General features: G+C 36.4%; 1 protein-coding gene across 1 annotated transcript in view; it reads right to left on the reverse strand.

The window, feature by feature from the left end:
* LOC108686991 (irregular chiasm C-roughest protein-like) overlaps window positions 1–18,741 on the reverse strand; it is a 125,996-nt gene that overhangs the window by 1,252 nt on the left and 106,003 nt on the right. Inside the window, exons 4-12 of the mRNA XM_018192538.1 lie at window positions 18,394–18,594; window positions 16,579–16,688; window positions 12,943–13,094; window positions 12,144–12,454; window positions 10,911–11,151; window positions 3,982–4,137; window positions 3,361–3,611; window positions 2,634–2,866; window positions 496–625 (exon numbers count right to left, since the gene is read on the reverse strand). Coding sequence (XP_018048027.1) covers window positions 496–625; window positions 2,634–2,866; window positions 3,361–3,611; window positions 3,982–4,137; window positions 10,911–11,151; window positions 12,144–12,454; window positions 12,943–13,094; window positions 16,579–16,688; window positions 18,394–18,594 — 1,785 coding nt within the window. The remainder of the gene's footprint in view (window positions 1–495; window positions 626–2,633; window positions 2,867–3,360; window positions 3,612–3,981; window positions 4,138–10,910; window positions 11,152–12,143; window positions 12,455–12,942; window positions 13,095–16,578; window positions 16,689–18,393; window positions 18,595–18,741) is intronic.

Below are 18,741 nucleotides of genomic sequence, written 5' to 3' on the forward strand. Positions count from 1 at the left end.
AAACGACAAGAAATAAATCAATTTAATTCTATCGCAATCCATGCGCATCTGTGTAATTACCGAAATCCATATATTTATATGCATCCTTTAATACCGAGCTTACATTCTCTAAAATTAAATCCAGACCGAATAAAAGCTAACCCGAAATCGTATCTTGAAATACAACTTACCTGATTATTAGATTTTCAATTTCTTCTTTTTTTTTTCGAGTGAAGCTCTTTTTGCGCATCGCGTCTTACGCGAAGGTATGCGATGCAAAGAGCAGGCAAAAACAATTTACCAGGTAGAAATTTACGTGCGTCGGGGAATTGGAATGGGGCCGTACGGGAAAGGATTAACGTTGCAAAATGAAAGTAGCGCGCGCGCAGTTGCAATGGCTTTGCAATATTGACAGTTTGCTCCCGATCTACCCCAAGTTGCATGAAGCGCCGCGGCACTCCGGTGTCGGTGTAACTACGTTTAGGAATTTGACATACATTTCACTATTGTACCAACCTGAGGGCCAGCGCCGTTCAAGGTATTCAAGCTATTCATTCTCATTGCCTGCGTGTACGGCGGTGGTGCCGGCGTGACTCCCGGCACGGCAGTGTGCGGCGCGTGTCGGAGCTGTTCAGCCGCTGACATTCTGTATTCGTTTGCAAGAAAGAAATATAGCGTTAGTGACGGGAAATCGGGCTTTTTCCCGGCGTTGGAATTTAAATCGTGAAAAGAGAAGAAAGCGAGAAACAAGTATGTAAACAGTAACTGAATCTGACTCCCAGCAAATTCGTCGCGGTTTCGTTTCTTGCCAGGCGTCACGAGTACATCAACGTTTTCGCTATATAAGCACCCAATGCATCGTCAAATGTATTCTCACTTACACTCTGAAACTTTTAAAAGGAATCTCATTTTGTAGAGTAAATTCTCACTCTTAAAAATTGAAAATTCAGTCTCCCTTTTTTGACTCAATTTTTATTCTTTAAAGTGAGATTTCTTTAAAAAATTTAGAGAATATATGTATATTCATCGTATCACTTGATTAATGATTAATAATTGGCATTTGACACTTAACAAAATTAAGTAATAAGCAAAGTTTGTTTGCAAGAAGATATCTTAAATTCTAACTGTTGCGTTCAATAATATTTATTTCATCTCGCTACAAATAAAACTCATAATTATGGACAGGAGGAGGCAGGAGGGGCAGGAGAAGTCATGCCTCTTCCCTAAATCTTAAACAGATGTAAAGATAATTGCAAAAATAACTAAAATTAAACTTCAAGGAAGTATATCTCAAAGTTCCGTCAGTCATGTTTATCATTGCAAAGCGATTCTTTGAAATACTTTTCCCTGTTTCGAAAAGGGATGATTTTAGGAGACTTCCACGTGTTGACAGTTCTTTGTCGACTTTTATTCTACAGCGTTATAACCGCGAATTGAAACCGTAACGAATTCATTTCTATTTGTCGAACCGAGGAAGTCGTCTCGTCTCGTTTCGGCTTGTACTTCAGTCCGATTCGGAAAGAGTCTTGGATTTTGGGTCTGAAACAAAACACGTGGGTTGCTGTTGTGCATCTTTGGCGGAGGAAGGTAAACAGTAGTAAGGAAAGGCACGTATGAGCTAGATGCGGGTGGCGAAGCGTGGACTTGGTATATAGACACAATAGTGAGATACTTTGATCTTTCTTCGAGGTCATCTTCTGTGGGAAGAGTATAAAATTTTAAAAAAAGGACCGCTGAACGCGACGCAAAACAAGAATTTTAAAAGTTCCCCGAGAAAAACAGAATGCAATATGCAGTCGCAAACGAAATTTACGCGAAAGCTTGAATATAATTTACGTTCTTTTTTTTCTGAGGAATTCTCCATCGCATCTTGGTTGATTTTTTAATCATCGTATTTCCGTTTTTTAAGGTAGAGCAAGCATTTCCCGAAGCTCGTGCGAGGCACAGCCGTGCCTCGCTCTCATATCTAATTTAGCCGTTCGCGACGAACGCATTCCTGGCACGTACGACATGAGATTCCCGCATACGAGGATGACAAGCGTCGCGCGACGTATACGTAAACGGAACGTGATGCCACCTAAGGTATCCGCAGCCGATCAATGACACGAGCCAATTATAATTAGTCCGAGGCATCCGCGCGAGCTCCGAGGCTATGTTGACACTCTCAGAAATTTTGGAACTTTGATCGAGCGTGAATGAAGGTTATTTCCTTGGCTTACATGAAAGGAATTATATTACAGTAAAGATACACTGAGACTATCGCTCTTCTTGTATTATATATTGTCTCACATTTAAGAAACAATAATTTTTTAAAATACTTTGGAAGAGTTTTTAATATCGATTAATAAAGTAATAAATTTTTGTTTTCTTTCTGGCCTGTATTTGCACTGAAAAAAATTTACTAAATTTTAATATAAATATTTGTTTAAATATAGTACTAATGAAATATTTACTTACAGTATATAAATATTTATTTAACAAAAAGCTGTATTTAAATTAAATTAATAGTTCTTGTATCAAAGAAGTATACATTTGGTAAATAAATTTGGTAAATAAATTTGGTAAATATTTAGTTAGTAGTATAAAACAAATATTTATTAAAATTTAATAAACTCTTTTTCAGTGTGAACAAGCGACAGAGAGATCTGTTTTACCTGAGATAGGGATTGCCATATGTCGCGGAAAATCGCGGATCGATCGGCGTTGTTTGTGGAGTCGAGCTACCCAGATTGGCCGAGCTAAGTCCGATTTTTTTCGATGATAAGATACCACTCGTGGATATCCTGCTCAAGGACTCTCGCGAAGCGCCCATGCTCTGTGTCGTTGGTGGCATATAATCGCGAGTGTAGTCAACGTATGGCACATAACCGTTGTTGTTACTGCCATCCTACAGAAACAGATGCCACGTCTCACTTTTTAATATTGAATAAATAAGACATAAATAACGATTCATGCACACTTTATTTGAGAGACATTTCGGGAATATATTCTTAGAACGTCTCTTGGAAATCTATGCTGCACAGAAAGAACGGTTTTTTACTGAAGTAACCAAAAATTTAGCTAGATACAGATCTGAAAATAATTTTATTGGGCCATCAAAATAATTATGTAGAATTTACATTTAAACATTTAAGTCTTACATAATTATTTTAATGATTCAAAGAAATTATTTTCAGATCTTTATCTAACTAAATTTTTTAATACTTTAACAAAATTGTTACTTCTGTGTGTAAGAGAGAAATATCTCTATAAATATTTTTCTAAAAATTTCTTTTAAAAATCTGTTCTTAAATAGTTGGATCTTTTTCTTCAAGTTTATTTAGGAGGTCTCACAATCGTTCGTTAAAGTATCTTGAGAGCAAGTATATTAAATCGACTTACGTTGTTCTTCGGCGGGAAGGAAGGCTCAGTATAATCAGCGCTATAACGATAACCGGATAATGGATTCGGCACTGGTCCAGCAAGCGCCAAAGCGTTTACTCCTCTGGTACTTCCTTCGCCTTCACTGTCAAGGGCTGTCACACTTTCCGCGTTGCTAACACTGGATCCCGCTCTGATGTCCGCTTTGACATCCGAGAGGTTGCTGCTCCTATCGCTTTCTCTGTATCGATCGGCATTAGAATCCGTTTCCTCTATATGAATCAGGGAAAGAGGCAACGAGGTTGAACAAATGTCTTGAAAAATTTAGTAATTAAATTGGTATAACATTCGTTACTTTAACCCCTTCAGAATCAGAGTAAATTGTAATATAATCATCAATTTGAAGACATTATCTGTTGAAATTATTTAATTCTATCAACACAGTCAAAATTTTTTGAAAAAAATCAATTGTTTATTACTTATTAAAATACATTTGAATACTAAAGATTTTTTAACTTGATTTCGTTAAAATCAGATCTAAAGAGATTAATTTTTCTTGTAACATTCTGTCGATACAATGTTTTGTATGTATCTATATATATTAATGTATTATCTATATATATTAATGTCACAATTACTTACGCAAATCAGTCTCTTGATTCTGTGCCGTACGCGGTCGTGGCTGCTTAATACGATCGCGACATTGTAGAATGAGTATGACTATTATGCCAATTAGGATCACGCAGACAACCAGCCCGGCGATGATCAAGATCAGTTGCCAATCGACTGGAATCAACGCTAAACGTCACGTCTGGTTAAAATCTCGTTTACCATATGAAGAAGAGCGAGGCGCGTTAATTAATATACGCATCGCCGCTTGAAAAGTGGCACAAGTCAATAACATCGAATTCCAGACCTTTCACTTGAATAACAGTAATATATAAATCTTCAGCGTGTATCTTTTTTGTCATACTTTTACAGATTAAGCATAAGCTTCTATTTACCACTGTAATAAATTCGATAGTCATGTTTATCAACTGTGCCACTTTTTACGGAAGTTTTTCCACTCCTATTATATTTCCCTTTCTTAGAATTAAGTTGCGGAATGTAATAGCAATTACATAGTGACTCGAAAAGAGATTATAACGTTTGATATACATTAATAGTGAGTCATTTGTCGAAGGTAATTATTTGATCGTGAGTAGCGGTTAAAGTAGTTTGCAAATCATTAACTGAAGAGCTAGTCGCGCAAATGAGCTGATCTAGAATCTCTCTGATCTTTTAGAAGTATTGAATGGTGATGAAGCTTTCCGTCATGGACGTATTACGCTTACAAATTGTGATTTTCCGGAACATCGTAAAAGTCTCGGTACAAAAGAATTGAAATTATTATATAAAAAGATAGCTCGTTGGCTTTTGCTCAAAAAGCTTACAGTTATGGGAGAGCTATATTTCTATCTGAAACAATGTCAATTCCGAAAAGTAGAAATACACATCATTTTCTTGAGTAAACAGTGGTTAAAAATGTTTTGAATAAACACGGTGATATACGTTCAACCAGACATTTAGATAGGTATCTTATTTCCTTGTTTTTATTTAAATGTACGCAAAATATCTACGTATATCATCGGTGTTATCTCGGTGAATACGTGTGGTAAGAGACTCTGGTAATATTTCAACTCCCTAATCGTTCTTAAACTACTTTACACAGTTTCGATCTTCTTGGAAAAAGCGAACCGATTTATAACACACTGTCTATGTCCATTAGACCTACATCTGTTTCCATGAATTTGATATATAATCAAAGAGAAAAATTTACGTAGTTTCCATTATATCAACAATGAAACGCTTATAATGTTAGAATAATAAAACTATATAAATTTTTAATATGTCGTAATTACTGTAATAGATTATCATAACAGATCTATATTATGCTTATGATATCAAAACGATAAAACTATATAACTTTTTAATAAATTTTTTATATAATCTATATTATCATAAAAAATTTAGATTATATAGGTTATTAAACATATTTATAGTCGACTCTTTCTCAACGAAAATATCGAAATTATTAAAATAAAAGATATTTTGTTCTCTCACGCGAGAAAGCTTTTCACGAGAGAAACTTTTCTTTCACATTTAGAAAATACGAATGACTACTACAAAGCAAACGTGTATACCCTATGTACACATATGAGCATATAATATATTCGCGTCGAGTTACAATTAGCTCATATTGTTTGCTTCTCATGAGCAAACATGGCTTCTCATAATCGTTAATATCGCAATTGTAAAATTAGAACTTTCTCTTTGTAACAACGCCTTTAATATATCCTTCTTTTGTTTTAATGATTACTCAGTGAGAGACAATACGGGCGTGAATTATACATTCGTCCTTCAAGTATATATATATGTTTAAAATTACAACGACACGGTACTCTTTCATTACGAGATGACCTTATAACGAAACGTAGCATTTCGATCAACGCCATTATTTCTTGTCCTAAAAATATACTCATTATTGCTATCGCGATTAGAGAAGAAAATAATTCCCGCTAAACACAAACAAACTAACAATATTGTTATAAATAATATTATAATTTCCCACTCAACATTTTACATATAATATAACACATGTTATCCATAACAGTCATATTATTGAGTAGGGAATTATAACATTGATATAATGTTATTATTAGTTTATGTTTAGCGGATTTGATCTTAATGGGATAATCTCATTTTTATTGATTTATATTTTGATATTTTAATTGAATATTATAAGCTCGATATTTGATTGAATATTATAAGCTTGCCCGATTTGATGTTTTAATTTAATTTTATTTGAGGCATTTTAACCCCGTCGATAACATGAATTTTATTTCCTTCCGTCAGCAGAAGTCTTCAAAAAATTCGATAATAAATATTCCTTGTTAAAGTTTTGACACATATCAGAATTCTTTTAGATTTTTATATAATTTCTAATAATTACAAATTTACTATATTTTTCGAAAATTTCTATTTAGAATAAATTTTTTATTATTCCAAATTATATAAAAATCTAAAAAAATTCTGATATATGTGTCAAAGCTTTAACAAGGAACTTTTATTATCAGATTGTATTTTATTTATTTTACAGATTTAAATTTATCTATCAAGAAATTTATCTACTAAAATTCACAATCAAAATGTTCACAATCAAATTGATCGTGTCTTTAAAGATCACAGCTGCTGGTGAAGAGTTAAAAAAGTATTAATATCATAGTCTTTTTGTGAAACGACGAATAGTCTACTTTTGTCTTTTTCTAAAAAGACCTGCTAGTCGACGATTAATATGTATAAGATAAAAATTTATAAAAATTATATAATTTATAATTTTCACTTTGCAAGCTATTCATAAGCTTTCAGGAAAGTCAGGATAAAGGACATGTTAAAAATACGCCAATAATAGTTAAGTGCTTTTTGTCTATATATAATAGTTAAGTGTCTTTGCTCTCTGATGAATGCGCTTTAAAATGGAAAATACAACGCGTTGTGCCCAGGTAAAGGGCAGTTTTACGCGTCCCCGTCGGCAGTGTTAATATCCTTTCGGCATTTTAGCAAAACATCGCGACGCATGAAATTAGCGTGACGTGTCGAATTTTGCTAATCACCAGTCGGTAGACCGGTACGCGCGCCTCCCGAGTGCATGTCGAATTACAATCGCCGGCGTTTTGCGAGCCTTTCGTCTTTTTACCCATCCCCAAGTGAAGGTAAATTCAGCGTAGAAACGAGTATCAGGAATATCGAGCCGAGCGATATAAAAATCATCTATTATTCGGCCCATGTAATTGCGATTAACATGTCTTGCGATCGGCGCCCGTCACTTTCCGCTCGATCGGTTAGAAAATCTTATACGAAGTTAGCCGCGGTCACGTGATCAAATTTCCCTAATCACCTGCGGCAGTACGTGTCGCGCGCTTCTCGGTGCATGTCGGATCACAATCGTCGCGTATCTTCGCGTCTTTTTACTCCAATCCCATTAAATCCTACATACATACAAACGAGGGGATACTGAATTCGACACGGGTGATTGTCACGATGTATTAACTGGCTTGCATGATCGCGATTAATCAGATTAATGTTTCTCGAGCCTCGACGTTGACGGCCGTCTCATCGGAAAATTTTCCGGAGCGCGCGCGAAGTTAGCCGCAGGTCACGTTACCAAACTTTTTTAACCGCCTAGTATGGCATTACGTGTCACACGCTTCTCAGTGAAGCATGTCGGATCGCAATCGTCGCGTATCTTCGCGTCTTTTTACTCGTCTTGGATAAACCCTGTGTATAAACAAGTATCTAGAATATTGAATTCAAAACGGATGATTGTCATGATGTGTTAATCGATGTGTGTTAATCGATGTGTTAAACTGTTAACTAGCTCATATGATCGCGATTCATGTAAACGCTCTCTCGAGCCTCGAAATCGGCGGAAAATTTTCCAAAGCGCGCGAAGTTAGCCGCGAGTCGTGTTACCAAATTTTTTTTACCACCTAGTAACGGCATTATGTGTTGCGCGTTCTTCGGGACATGGCGGATCACACAATCGCTACGGTTTTTCATGTCTTTTTACCGGATAAGCTGCAATAAATTCTGCGTACAGCGAGCGTCGGCGATACTGAATCTAGTGACGAGCAATCGTGTTAATTGACCAGTGCGATCGTGATTAATACGCCACTCGGGACTCGAAATCGGCGATCCGTCTGGAATTTTTACGGAACGTGTGAAGTTATCCGCGGTCACGTAACTGAATTTTACTCAACTGCCGGTCAGTACGTGTTGCGACGCGGGCAGGGTTCGTCGACAAAAATCTATCCGTTTCCCATATTTCGTTCATCCGCGTCGCAAGTGTTATTCAGCATCCCGGAACATCGAAAAGCATCGAAGGAGAGAAATCTCCATCGTGGATCAACGGAGACGGATGATTCTGTGCTCGTCTAGAATATTCGGATAACGGCCGACCTTCGTGTCCGCCATTTGCTCGCGTCGCGCGTCTTCCCGGAATCGGTGATGTTGTCACTTCTCGGAATTTTGTGTCGCGCGAAAACATTAGATCGAAAACAACAGAAAATCGGGAACGAGTCCGGAAGCGCCGTCTCATTATATCAGGTGATAAATCAGTCATATATCGTTAGTAATTTAATTTAGCGATCGATAATGGGAGAATATATGAATATATTATTATATCCATGAGTGTAATTTCGGAATACATCGAAGGATCGTCAGTTTCTATCGAGAGAAGCCAGTGATTGTGAGTATATAAAAGATGAGGAGATTGTGTATCTTGCAATGAGATGAAAATTTATAAAAGCGAGCATTAATGAACATTAAAAATGAAATTTATTAAATATTGACCAATGAAATTGTCTAAATATTGACACACACATACCAATAAAATTTACTAAATATTCACCAATGTAACTTTCACCTCATTTTAAGATACAACTCTTTCCTGTTTTTCATTCCTGCACTAGAATTTTTTTGTCGCTTCATCAGATATTAAATATATCTATTTCACTTTTCTAAAAATGTTCAGCTATAGAAAATAGATGATAGAATTTAAATTTAATTCAGATGACGCAAGCACACATAAATTTTTTTATTTGGAAATTAGATCGTGGTATTCATATGTATTTTGAATTTTGATTTGAAACCGAAGTAACATCCAAAATGCTCTATTTTTTTAAATCAACAGAAATAGCTCGATTTTTTGATTTTTTAACTTGCCATATTAATTTTATAAACTTGTATATTACCGTTGACTTACTTTCTCTCTTTTACCTCAGCTTGCATATTACAAACCAGGCCATAAATGGCTTGAAAAATACTGGAAAATCGAGTTATTTTTCATCGATAAAAAAATGTGACGTAATGGACCATTTGGACAGCGATTAGAATTCAATGAAATACATACAAGAATAGATGACCTAATCTCTGGATCAAATACCAAATTTTGTTTTGTGTGCTTGTATAACAGATACATTTAGCGCGTTTGGTCATGCATTGACTAAAAATAAAATTACTTTAAAAGAAGAATATTAATGTATATAAAATTTCTTCAGTTTTAAATAAGTAAAATTAAAAAAAAAATTTTTTTCAAACAGAATTGTGTGAGGATACAAAAAGAAAAATTTAAGTTTTTAATTAATTTAATTTCAGATTTCAAAAAATAGTTTTCTAATTTTAGGAAAAATTAATTAAGCATTAGAAAAGCATCAATCAAAGCTGAGATTGTCACTGTGATCGTGAGTATATGAAGATTTAAATTTAATTCAAATAATAGATACGTTTAGTATATTTGGTGATATACTTAAACTAAAAATAAAATTACTTCAGAGAAAAAACACAGATGTATATAAATAATTTTATAAATTAAATAATTTTATAAATTAAAAAAGATTTTACTAAATAGAATATGTAGATTAAGATAAAAAGAGTAGCAAAAATTTAATTTCTTAGTTAATTTTAGATTAAAAGAATTAAATATTTTCTAATTTTAGGAACAATATCGATGTTTTAATTAATCTCGGATTGAAATGTATCGAAAAACACATCAAGAAATCATCGCCAGTTTTCAAGTATTCAAAGAAGATTGAGATCGTTGCTATCGTGAGTATATAAAACTTAAATTTAACACAGAAAATATTATTAATACATTTTGCACATTTGACGAAATATTAATACTAAAAATAAAAATGTTTTAAAGGAAGCATTCGATGTATATACATTATTTTTAGTTAAAAAAGGGATCTTATTAAGTAAATTGTAAAGATCCAAGGAAGCAAAATTTAATTTTTTAATTAATTTTACATTAAAAAGATTAAAGATTCTATTTTAAGTAAAATTGGAATTTGAATTAAAATTTTATGCGATTGCGTAAAAGATTTTATTCTGGAAAATATGATTACTAAGACCCAGTTGCACCAACGTTACTTTGATTTTAAGCGAAACTTAAAACTCTCTCTATCTCGTTTTAAAACCGAAAAAAGACAGGGACAAAAAAGAGAGTTTTAAGCCTTGCTTAAAATTAAAGTAACGTTGATGCAACCAAGCCTAAGTGATTTATTCAATATTGATATTTCTAGATTGTAAAAAAATGCGATGTTTATTTCATAAATACTGAATAAAATATTGAATTTAATTAGCTTTTTAAATAATATTGATTATAGTATCATATAAAATTACATAACAAATATTTAAATATTTAGCAAAAAAAGAGAAAAAGAGAAAAATTCACTTTGTGATCATCGGTAAATTATTTAATTGTTTAATTTAAAGCTTTCAAAAAAATATTGAATTATAGTATCAAAATTACAAAATTATATATATCGATATTTAGCAAAAATAAAATTAAAACTTTATGAGGAGAAAGGAAGGAAAAATCACTTTATCTATTCTTGGCAATCCTTCGCTAAATGAATCTATTATCCAACAATATGTACATTCGAATTCGCAAGATCTTCGAAAGCTTATCTAGAGGTGAGATGCGATCAGCCGATAGTAAGAGAGTAATCTATCAGATATCAAATACTTACTGTGTGCTGTCAGTTTGATGATGACAGAATCCGTGCCGAAGCTGTTCGTAACCGTGCAGTTGTAATCCCCAAAGTACGTCGATATGGGATCCAGTAGGGTGACAGTGCTGACTATCCTCTCGGCCGCGTATTCCTCTTGCACGTAGAACGGCGTATTGTTCGACGTGAAATTGAGCTCGCGACCGGCGAAGCTCCACACCACCGATTCCGCTTTTGGCACGGATATCGCGGTGCACTTAACCTGGGAAGCAAATCGGGGAAAAACGCCGGTGAAATAAAAAAATTGCGGTTAAGCGTGAGTCCCATTCCACCCCTCATCGGCGACCCCGGTCTTTCACCCTCGTCAACCGGGGTGACCCGCGCTCTTCGGTCTTCTCTAAAAGTGTTTCAAGCATCGGCAGAGAGAAAAATGTGGGAATGGCATCGCGCGATCATCGTGAACTCCTGTGTCAGCGTGAGGATACGTATAGAATGCTGGCGAAACGCTTGGATGAGCTTTGAGTGCCAGTTCATTCTCAGTTGAAATACGAGATAAAAATTCGTATCGACATATGTCCGCAAATGTCTACACCTTTTTCAATGAAGATTGAAATTGATATAATTTTAAGTGAATATAATTTTAGATAAATGTTTATCTTATTGTGTTTATTATTACATTCGGTTATGTACATATTGCTTAATCATAACTTTCCAGATAGAACACCAAGTCATGATGACGTCAAAATGATCTCAAAATGATTATTAAAAGTCACTTTTATCAGTCACGATCCATATTGACATCATTTTGATGTTATCGTAATCTGTTGTTTTACTTGAGCTTTCGTATCAACAAAATGCTTATAAAAATTGCATTTCAGGTCAGACGTTAATACGGACTTTTCTCCTCGTTTTGATGTGAAAATGTTTATTGACTTGGAACACCCCGTACGTTGATCGCCTTAGCAGACTCTCAAGCGTATTTTCACGCCGCAGATGAAGCTAAATTATCCAGAGTAAATTATACTGAGTGCTTCCTGATAATTGCCATCCCCAGCTTAAAAGATCTTTCCGGTAGGAGGGATGCTTCCATGTAATAATAATTCATAATACACACGCGCGGGATGTCCGGCACGACGGCACTCAAGAAAATTACGTGTTGGGCCCTATGTACCTTTGCGAATGATAGTCGCTCTGAGCATGATACTTAACCGATAGCGGATCAAAGAACATTGTTCCATCAATGTATGTGTGTACCTTGACCACTCCTTCGTCAGGCACATATTGGATCCTTTGCGACACTATGCTGGGCGGCGCGCGAATGTAGATGTTGGCATGGCCAGTTAATTCTGGAAAGCCGCGCACACGGGCCTTGCAGTAGTAACGGCCGGCAGTGTCAGAGCTCACAACGACGCTTATGTTCGGACTGTTGGCGACCATTCGGTCCGAATCCTCGTGGTACCACTCGATCTCGGGCATTGGATTCCCGTCTACGTCGCACTGCAGGATCTCCGTGGCGCCGTAATGTGTTTCCACAGAGAGCGGCGGGTGCCGAAACTGCGGGCCGTCTGAGAAAATTCAATTTTAACCCCCCCTCCAGGTCAGCTTTCGCACGAAATGAATTCGTGGGGTGAGAGGGGGAAAAAATGTTACTTCCTTATTGCCGTGCGTCTATTCCGGCGTGGCTTATTTCGAGAGCGCGTTTCCGCGTCGTGGCTCTATATTTTATATCGTTACCGCGATTACTCCTTTAACACGCCTGTAAGGTACCGGCTTTACGGTAAAACGAAATTCTCTCTAACGTGTCGAGCAGCGCGCGTACGAAACGCGCAACGCGTCTATTTTTATATCTTTACGCGATGGTATTTTCAGACCACTGCTTTGAAACTATCATTTTTTTTTCCACACAAAATGAACGTTGGAATATTTGCGTGATCGCGGAATTTAAGCATCGAAGAAAAAGTCCATGTTAAAACACGTGATAGTTTCTAAGAAATATAGTTTCTATTGACCTCCACTGTTATTTTTTCTACGGGAATGTTTTCTTTTTACTTACATCTTATATCCAGGGTTTGGCTCTCCTCACTTTTACCGACTTCATTCGAAACCTCGCACTTTACGGTCGCGTCGTGCAGCTCACGGGTAGCATTATGAATAATCATCTCCGTGGTGTAGTCTCCGATCACCTTTTTCTTGTTGATAAACCATCTGGAAAAGAAAAGCGAAATAAACGTCATTTAAAGAGGACGGTCTAAAATAGCATCTCTTCTCTTTATCCTCTATAATTATTTGACCATTGATGGGTGTAATAAGCCGACGTTGTAGATCAAAAACTCACGGATTATCAGGCGTTTTTCACATATACACTCACACACACAAACACACACAAATCACGTTTTCTTCTTCTATCGTTCTATAACTTTCTAGCGTCGCCATCTCCCGCTCCGGATCAATACGACTTTTTAATAACGCGATGCATTTAAACGATTACTTCTGCGACTCAATGCCATACCCGTTTTTTCGCTGATCTCGCGTAATATATACGAGATATCTCTAAATTATGCAAGATGTGCACGTATTTTTTAATTAAATTTGATTTTTTTTTTTTTAACTGAATACTTTTCTCTTAACACTTGATAAACATTTCGTTAATTAGATCTCAAGCTAAAAGTCCTAGTTAATTAAAAATTAAATGAAAAATTATCTTAACATTTATTTGTCTCTCAAATTTAATTTCATTTTCGATCGTTTTTATAATTGAAAAATGATTAATTTCTCAATATTTACAATGTAGAGAGAAGTCGATTTTAAATTAATCAACGAGCACGGTAAATTTGGTTTGGTTGACATTTTACACGTACTTTATGACATTTCTTTATCGCGAGCTATTCTTGCCACTCGACTTTTGCCAACTGAGGCATCTTCACGAAGGATCTGAGCGATTTATCTTGAGCATCGTTTGGCTGCACAATCGGGGAAAAGAACCTCAACGTCGTCGTTTCGAATGGTAATAAACGGGAGAGGGCAGGCTGCGCTTTTCACAGCGACGAAACGGCCTTCGCGTACAATCAGGGAGAAGAAGAAAGAGTGAGTGAGAGAAGAACCGAATCGAACCGGAACGACGACTTACCAAGCTCGTGTGTCTCTAGACAAGAGAGACCCACCACCCTTCGCCACCCTCTACTAACTCCCTCCTTTCTCGCGCTCTTCACCCTTCGCATTGCAATCGATTTTATCGGAGCCGTCCGACAGACAATTTACCTCGCAAAGATGCCGGCAAAAGCGCTGTGCAACGTATATTCGCGCGAATACCGTGCCATAACGACTCGATAAACATTGAAATGTCTGTAGGTCATCTCGTATCTTCCGGCAAAGTTCAACTCTTTCGTGTACACGCATCTATAGTGTTTGCGGAAGACACGATCTAACTTTAGGAAGATATTTTACTTCGTAGCGAGATTGAAAGAAGTTTTATGATTCCAGCAATACCTTTCTATCTCGAGTTGTAATACGTTATATGTATTTGTCATCAGAAGGAGTTATTTCTCATTTCTAGCGAGAGAGAAAAATATTTCAAGAAACAAGCCTTTCTCGAAGAGTTTATACGTGCTCCGATTTAAAATTTATTTTCTAATTTTGTAATATTAATTGCTTTCTTCATAAATGTAATAATTTGGATAGAGCAGCAAATTCAACTACACGATAATAAGAATGTATTTTTTATATCATTCTATTTTCTGTAACTCGAGAATTTATCAAAGTGATTGTGATCACGGAAATGAAATAACGCAAATTTAATTAGTATCCGAAATTAATTAGTCCAACGAGTTAAGTTATCTCTTATCTGAGTTTCCTACATTTCCTTGAATATTATACGTCCTTTCTCTGCTGTAATGAGAGATCATTTAAAAACTGATACGATAGAAGATTTTGTTACTTTGTCATCTCGTTACTTAACGCGCGAGAACATGGCAAATCATGTCGCTGGTCTCGTCGCTTTCTCAGTTTTCACTTGCATTCGGATCTTTTTTTTACGAACAGTGGCGCGACGACGACCGTTGTGAAAGTTATAAAAAAGCTGCGGAAGCTATAAAAGCTGTTAAAGTGACTGGTAACTAACGTTCGTTATCGTCAATACAATGTGGTTCTCTCGCTACTCTTTACTCACTTCTCTGTCTACCCTACTGTCCGTGAAGTCCCATAAGCGGATCAAGTTTCTTTTTTTCCACGGAGCTTTAACGCATACACATCACCTACGCCTGGAGAAAGTCCGTGACACGAAAAAAAGGAAAAGAAAACGATTTTGAGCTTTTGTATCCGTGTAAAAGCTTTCCGTTCAGTTTATGTACGGAAAAAGAACCACAATTTAAATCTCAGTCGCAAAAAATCGTTGCAAATCGAAATCCTTTTGTTTCTACCTTTGATTATATATGAAGTTAATTTAAACTCGCACAGCGAAACGCAGCAGCGATATAAAAGAGTATGGAGTACCGTATACGTACATTGCGCGTCAATACAATTCACGCTAAACGATCGAAAGCCTCGTCTAAAAAACATAAAAAAAAAGGACTTGATTTTACAAATTGTGGTAATGTTTTTTTTAAATATGCAATCTGCGCTTTCTCGGGGGGTGATATTTTCGTCGAGCCGATTTAATTCGAGCGACCATCCGATAATCTCGTAAATTAATACAACGCGTCATCCAGGGTGAACAGTTTTTTTCCCCCGGCGGGATGTTGCGTAACGAATAATTTAAAAGCAATCAAAGCGGGCCCGCTAGGCGAAACCCGCAAACGCGCTCCACGTTAACACGTGCGCGCGCAATACCGTCCTGAATTTGACATTGTCCTCTTTGTAGAGAGACGGATATCGATCATCCACCTTCTCTTTGTCGCTCGCAGCCAATGTACGAACAACGCGACTCACGTTTTGCTTACGCGCCCTCGCGTGCTCGCTGCGCCGATGGCGTCGCTCACCTGTAGCGACACGATATCGTGAGAAACTATCGATATTTTGGAAACTTTAAGCAGCTTAAGAGAACCGATCGCTTTAAGGAAGGGAAGCTGATATGAGTTGAATCGCCTATGTACGTCATATTTTATTTGTGCATGCAGAAAGGGAAGTTTCAGTTTCGATCGAAGCCACTTTCTGGCAAATATTTTCCCAGCAAATACCCGAAAGTTTGGAAAAATATTTCAGACAAAAATTAAAACGGAGCATTTGGTATTTTATCGATCGATCACGATGATTTTTAATGTTATAGAAAAATTTAATCGTGCATTATTCGTCATCTTTTATATTGGTCTCCTCCTGTCATCAATATTTTACTTATTGTATGGTAATTATAGGTACATAGAGAATAACTGTTAAGCAACTATTTTGAACTCGTGTTCTATATTGACTTTATTGAACAACTCGGCGACCTGATTTAGAGTAAAGTTCGAATTACCGCGTAGAGAGAAATCTTATTCTTCTGTTTTTAATAAATAATTATTTTTTTGTTAATTTTATGTGTGCACTTTTTATCAGCTCCGTACATTTTAGAATAAAATACAGTTTTTATGATCTCTAAGAGCTGACATAACTACATTAATTGTTCTATAATATTTTAATGAAGAATCGGATATTTAAATCTCCTCTCTTCCAATATTAATGGAAATATCATCGATATCTGTCAGTTTTTTATACTCACCTATATTCTACATCAGGTGGATTGGCCTCGGCGCAACACTTGAATCTAAGCTCGGAACCTTCGACGATGCGATCGATCTTTGAGAGGGACACCTTTGGTGCGTAACGTACCTGAAAACAAAATACGTGAATCGCCTTTCTCCATTTTCTAAGCTTCTCATCATGTAGAAATCGAACTGTCGCGCTTTCGTACCGAGCTGTGCTACGTGCGTAGTCCGGAATAATAATGATCATATCCATTACTACACGTTTGAAATTTTCGAAGCGTTCGTTATATATTTCACAAGGGAAATAGGAGATATATCCCGTAGTATATTACTCACGCTCGATACACTTTCAGAATTGAATGAAATTTTATCTGTTCAAATTTTGTCTGAAACCTTTTAGGGCCGTATATTTATCATGTTATTTGAAACTCTATCCTTTTTAAGGCTATAATTTTTTTGCACAATTTAAAAATTAATTTAAATAACGAGGCATTTGTTGCATTGTGTTGCATTTGTTTCCTCGATTCATTATGTTTTCTTTGACTATCTGATTGTTTCGATCAAATAATATAAATTTTCTTCCATCGAAAATATTAACGATTAATACTTTTATGAGCATAAACTTGAAAAATCGCCGTTAGTAATACAGCTATTCTGCATTAAACTTGGAATACATTTAAATAGAATTTTAGTATTTAAAGATTTTTTTTATTTAAATATTAAATTTAATAGATATTAAAAGATTTATTTTTGATATTAATATTATATTGGGATTTATTCGATATAAAAACGTTATATAATCTAAAAGAAGAAGTTAATAACAGATATTTTAGTAGAAATCCACTCTGAATCAAGAAGAAAAATTTATCATTATGTAATAAAGATAAAATATTCTCTCTATATATCAAAAATTAAGTTTTTCTTCATTTTGTCGACACGTGCGTGGATGATAAAAAAGAAATCACATCAAAGAAATAGGAGTTTGCTTGAACTCACTTGCGTAAGAATTGCTTCCAATTAGAACACGATATTAACGTCGAACTTATATATTAGGAGTCGTGAAAAGCGCGAGTAATATATCCGGCACCAGTGTAAAAGAGTTAAGTAATAACTCGTGAGAATTTTCTCTGCAGGTCGGGCAGTCGGTGTGTTCGCAATATCGCGCCATCTCCGTCCTCGTTCTCGTCGTCGTCGTCGTCGTCGTCGTCGTCGTCGTCGTCGTCGTCGTCGTCGTCGTCATCGTCATCGTCGTCGTCGCCGTCACAAATTCGAATGTTCTGCTCGGGTAAAAATCTCTGCGAGTTCGCTTCGTTGCCCTTTTCCATGAAACTATTTGTTCCCTTTGCCACTTCGGATAATGGAGTCTACGTCTCTGAAGAAAAGAGGGCGGAAGTAGTACCCGGAGAACGCGCCAAAGTACTCGCGCGCGTTCGCAGCACGAAAGTTGCGCCAACGGATGGCGATTACCGCGCGCTAACCGCTTCTCAAGACACGACGTTAATTATTATACGTCGCCTCGTTACCCTTGTTACCCTCCTCTCTGTCCCGTCCCGGGCCCTGCTTTTGCGCGACTCGCGTTAATTTCTTCCTCCGGTCAGCGAGTAAAAAGAACGCGCGCGCATAAAAGGCCAGTGATTTTATTTTCCTTTAAACGAGATTTCTATCTTCCCCCGCTTCTCATTTTCTTTTATTTTTCTTCGATTTCTCGCCGTCTTGCTGACACAGTTTACAGACTTATTTCATGATATTATACCTTATGTATTTCCAACTGTTCAAGTTCTTATCGTGTAGTGCGCACTAAGAGTGAGGCCCAATTACTTTGTACGTACCTCGACGCGAAGTTTGGCGCTTTGCGGCGAACGATCCGCCATATTTTGACTTTGGCACGTGAAAGTCGTGTTGTCGTGATCCTTTCGCGGCATCACTCTCAGGACGGACTTTACAGTAATCAGCGGACCGTTATCGTACGCTTCCTTCGTGGTTTTGATGCCATGGCGTAGCACGTTGCCCAGTCCATCGATCCACGTGATCTGCAAGAAACGTTACAGTTAAAAATAGCATCGCTCGAGAAAACACCCGCGTCAGGGAATTGACCCGTGACCGGAATTCTTATGCTTTTATTACCATAATGTTGCCCGTGGGACTTAAAAACTTAAAGTTTTATATATATATATATA

The sequence above is a fragment of the Atta colombica genome, unplaced genomic scaffold, assembly GCF_001594045.1.
Source record: "Atta colombica isolate Treedump-2 unplaced genomic scaffold, Acol1.0 scaffold198, whole genome shotgun sequence".
In the NCBI taxonomy this organism is placed as follows: Eukaryota; Metazoa; Arthropoda; class Insecta; order Hymenoptera; family Formicidae; genus Atta; species Atta colombica.